Source organism: Pholis gunnellus (assembly GCF_910591455.1).
Source record: "Pholis gunnellus genome assembly, chromosome: 9".
Lineage (NCBI taxonomy): Eukaryota > Metazoa > Chordata > Actinopteri > Perciformes > Pholidae > Pholis > Pholis gunnellus.
In genome coordinates this window covers 1,153,625-1,158,689 of record NC_136535.1, presented here as the reverse complement: position 1 = coordinate 1,158,689, position 5,065 = coordinate 1,153,625, and the positions used below count along the sequence as shown (strand labels likewise).

At 41.7% G+C, this 5,065-nt stretch overlaps 1 protein-coding gene across 1 annotated transcript; it reads left to right on the top strand.

The window, feature by feature from the left end:
- Positions 1–242: 242 nt before the first annotated feature.
- On the top strand, positions 243–2,701 carry kcnj13 (potassium inwardly rectifying channel subfamily J member 13; the record flags this gene model as incomplete). The annotated part of the gene is made up of 2 exons (XM_079166922.1): positions 243–759; positions 2,127–2,701. The coding sequence occupies 2 exons, from the start codon at positions 243–245 to the stop codon at positions 2,699–2,701; spliced, it is 1,092 nt and encodes a 363-aa protein (XP_079023048.1).
- Between the last annotated feature and the right edge of the window lie 2,364 nt (positions 2,702–5,065).

Sequence of the window (5,065 nt, the reverse complement as noted above, 5' to 3'; positions counted from 1 at the left end):
TTATTTATTTACACGGGTAGTTATAGAAACGTCAAAATAGTTTTGGCAGGTAACATTGGAGCTATTTTTTTACTGACTGCAGCTACTCATTCAATCAATGGCTAGCACATTTCATATTCCCATGCACTGGACACGGAGATGAAACTGATATTGACTGATACAGTCTCATGAAATATCCCTATGTCTGTCTTTTACCATTTCAATTTAGGATCATCCTGACAGCTTGAGATCCACCTGCAACCATGACAACCAAATCCAACAGCAGTGTTCTGGGTGGCAAGGCTTCTTCCTCTCCTCTCTTGTCCTCGCCACCCCGCCAACGCCTGGTCACCAAAGACGGACACTGTGCCCTTCGTCCACCTCTGTGCTCTTCAGGCTCATGGCGTGGAGCCTTAGGCAGAGCCTGGTTGCTCGCCCTGCAGGACCTGTGGGGACTGTTGGTGGGTTTGCGCTGGAGATGGGTCCTTCTTGCCTTCTGCGCCTCCTTCCTGGCCCACTGGCTGCTGTTTGCCTGTATGTGGTACTTGCTGGCCCACCTTAACGGAGACCTGGCTGTGCAGGACCATGATGCCCCCCCACAAGGGCATGTGGTTTGTGTGAAGCACATAACCAGTTTCACTGCTGCCTTTTCTTTCTCCCTGGAGACACAGCTGACCATCGGCTATGGCACCATGTTCCCAAGTGGGGACTGTCCCAGTGCCATAGCACTGCTGGCTGTGCAGATGCTGCTGGGGCTCATGCTGGAAGCATTCATCACAGGTACAACTCTCCTATTCCTAAAGCCTTGTCTCCACAAAAATGAAGGTCACAGTCTCAATTGCAAGTTCAATGCACATATTGGGAGACTAACTGGAGCCAAAACTGAAGCTAATTACCGTACAGGCCAAAAATGATTGTGTATAAAATGTTTTTTCAGGACGTTATATTTTAAAAATTGTGGGTTGTTTGAGTTTTGAGTCACAATCTCTCTCCACACCAATTGTGTTAACACTTACACCCATCTTAGTACAAACCCAAACCAGTTCTGTTATCTTTTAAACACCTAGTCATATCTTGATCCGAAAGCTTCGTGAAAGCATGTGGGGAAACAATTTTTGAAGCGGAAACCGAAATCCTACTAAGATCTGCCCTTGTGTTATTAGGCCACTATTACAATGTAATGGCCTATTACATTGTAATAAGCCACTGTAGGCTGTTGTACTATTAGTTGTTTGTTTGTAAAACTGTATCATTTAACTGGGAAGGGAGAAAAGTGAATACTTCATTGTTTTAAATCTTTTAATGCAGACAAAATGTGACATCTGCTGGGCGACCAATGGAATTGCATTTATATGGAAGGATCAAATCAAAGTCTATGATTAAACAGTGAGTTATTGTAGAAGTAGTCTCAAAGCTATGACTTTTAATATTTTGTTCAATAAAGACCACTTTTAAACAGTCCGTAAAAGAGTCTACAACCCTGCTTTTCAACAGTGTAGCTCAAAAAAGTCAGATTATCTAATATTCCAGAAAAGTCAAATATTTGTGCAAAACTTAGTTTTTTCTTCTTAGATAAACTAGCGCTACCTCAAGCAGCTACTACACTCAAATGCTGCTTGCACTCTAATGTATCCGAATTAACACTATAATAATGTCATATCAAATAATATCAGTCAGGGGACTTTTTTTTTTCCTCCAGAAAAATACTTTGAATAATAGCTCTGTACTTTTACTTACGTAATTTCGGAATGCTGGACTTTTACTTCTTGTATTTTTACTTTGTGGTGTTGGCACTTGTCTAAAAAAGTCTAAACCCTGGCTCGTCACTGTGACGTCTAATTCTAATGCTTGAAATAAACTAAATATCTACAGGCAAAACTTGTTCATAGCCGTGCTTAATGGCCACACTCGAAGGCTGCACTAAAAGTCTGCCATCATAATGAGGGGAGAAACCCAACGAAATGTTCAAATATGTGGGTTAAGGTGGGTGGGGGAGGGGTTGGGCAGCACAAAGTGGAAAACTAACATTTTGTGATATTACCTCGGCTGCTATAGTCACAGCCTGATTTCTTTTGCAGCATGAGACAAATATTTTTGCAGTATTAAAGTCAAAACATCTCATCATATTATATTGTCCTAACCTTCAGGTGCATTCGTTGCCAAGATTGCACGTCCCCAGAAGAGAGCAGGAGCTATCCAGTTCAGCCCTCAGGCAGTAGTGGGCCAACACCAGGGCCAGATGTGCCTCATGCTGCGAGCCACCAACCTGCTGCAGCGACCTCTGGTGGATGTAAAAGTGAGTGCTGTGCTCTACAAGGAACATGAAGGTCAGGCCCTGCACCAGACCTCTCTGGACTTCCACTTGGATCATCTTGGCCAGCAGCCCTGTCCCTTCTTCATCTTCCCACTCACCTTTTACCACTCCCTGGACCGCCAAAGCCCCCTCTATCCCACCCTGTGTGAAGGCACGTCCAACCCCTTTGAGTTGGTGGTCTTCCTGTCAGCCTTGCAGGAGGGAACTGGTGACTCCTGCCAGAAGAGGACCTCTTACCTGCGCCAAGAAATCCAGTTCGACCGCCGTTTTGTCCCTGCCTTGGGGATGGATGCTCGGGGGAGATACATGGTGAGCACCCAGCACTTTGACACAGCCCACTCAAAAGAGTCTTTGAACAAGGACTGTGTGGTGCAGATCAATGGTGATGGCAGCGACAGAATGGAGTAGGAATGCTGGGATGGGATTTCGGAGCGATAACTGGGGATGATAACAATGGGGTAGATATTTTTGTCAGGAGGTACTTGATTCAATTTGATAAATCTGAATCTATGTCTTAACATTTGAAATTAAAATGTATATCAGATAAGGGTGCTGCTTCAGACTGCCTCAGTTTCTTCCTCCAATCAATTGGAGTCCCTAGTGCAACATTCAGGGTATTATTCCTGTCAAGCCTCATTGTTAATCATCAACATATTCAATTGTGTTGGTTGGAATGCCTGGCCTGCAGGGGTCACTGCTTCTGGGAATTTAGTGTGAACAAATATGGTTTATTCCAAGTTGGGTTTTCTTTTTGTTGCTCTGGTCATTGGTATGGCTTATGATAACACAAACTTTAAGATAACAACTGAGATCTCATAACATGGCTTCATCACTATTCCCAGGAGGCCAAAAAACACGTGCAGTCAAACTATCAGTGGTAACAAACCTGTTATTTGTTGTACAGTAAAAATTACTGTCTGTCGTAAACAACCATTACAGTTTACAGACCTACTTCACCCTGCAGCTTTGAACTGCTGTTCTTACTGCAGTTGTTTGCATTCACAGTGTTCCTGTACAATGAGGGATTATTAGCCACATTAAGGGTCTTGGGTTAATAATCTGACTGCTCATGTTGTTTTTGCAGTATTGGACCTAATTTGAGATCTCACCATGTACTGTGCTGCAATGTTGTCATACCTGATAGCCAGAGCTACAAAAATAAAATCCAAGTTATAAAAAAACAATTTACTCATACATTTTAACAAAATTAAATTACATTTCATGATACTTAGTTTTCATGTAAGGTTTTGTAACTGGATTGAGTAGGATCAAGCTATATTTGCGGTAGCACAATCAATTTCAAATTCAGTTCCAGTGATCAATTTCTTATCATGGACACTGAATCAAATGCATATGTGTAACGTGAAAGTTGACATTTACAGTGATGGACCCACAGAGATTCATCACCAACTCTTTCTTGTGAATGATTAGATTACATCCTGATGAGCAGGTGGCACCTTGAATGGCTCTCATCAGTGAATATGTGGGTGAATGAATTATTTTTCTGCCCCTGAGTGCTGGTAAAAGATTATAAATATAGTTTCGGGAAAAATGTTGATCTAAAGCCCCCACATGCCCAACCTGTCTGATTTGTTGACATTCATTTGAAAGATGCTATGATCAAATGTTGCACACAGGGTTTTTTATAAAAGATTTATAGATTTCTTTTCATACACAAATGAATTAATTTGATTTTAATTAGCATTTGCATGCTTTTCTCAGACCCTTGTTGTCGTATACCAGAAAAATGTATCTGACTTTGAATAATAGATTTGAAAAGCATTATGCCATCATAGTTTTCACTTGAAATGTAGTTTGATCAATCACAGACAATTCATTTTCCAAACAAGTTAAGAATATGGATTCAATTAAGTTAACCATGTAGTGAGTACATTTCCAAATTCTGAACCACAAATTAAGATATATCACATTCAATTCTAATACTTGCTGGGACAAATAACAGCTCATAGGCTGGAACGTTGGAACCTTGCCGAGCTGCTGGGGCCTTTCTGTTTGGAGTTTTTATATTCTCCCTGTGCCTGTGCGGTTGCCTCCCACAGTTCAAAGACATGCAGGTTAGATTAACTAGCAACTTTAAATTGCCCATAGGTGTGAATATGAGTGTGAATGGTTGTCTGTCTTTGTAAGTCAGCCTTGTGAATGACTGGCAACCCCACCACCCCCCGCAGGTATAGCTAATAGATGGATAGATGCTCCACAGTTCTTTCCTTGCTGAACAACCCAACTCTGGTGACATTTTAAGGGCTATAACACTATACACAATACCATAGTGTTTTACATTGTTGAATGTGGTTTTTTACCTTCCAGACAGCCCCTGGTTTCAGTTAATTTCACTACACTGTGAAAATCATGTTATAGACAATTGAAACAGTAACCCTATGTCTCCTTTCATTGCAGTCAACGGTGGTGATGTGGAGTAATACAGTGCTACATGCTAATTTTCATAGCATACTGAAACAAATAGAACCCAGTGGCTGCCTGAAAGACAAGACAACACTGAGTCCACATCTATGCGTGTTACCCTTTCTGCACAGTGATGCTTTGAACTAACTGCTAACATGCTCAAATGACAATGACTGAATCCAAATGTCAACCATCTGGACTTAAAGAATCCGGGAGAGGAGGCACACTATCAGGAGTGGCAAAATCAGGCAAATGTTAGGGGCCCCTCAGAGAAAATTGGGAAAAGGAGCCCCTGATGGGCACACATATTGGTAAATTCTTTGCAATGACAACTATAAAGACCCTGAC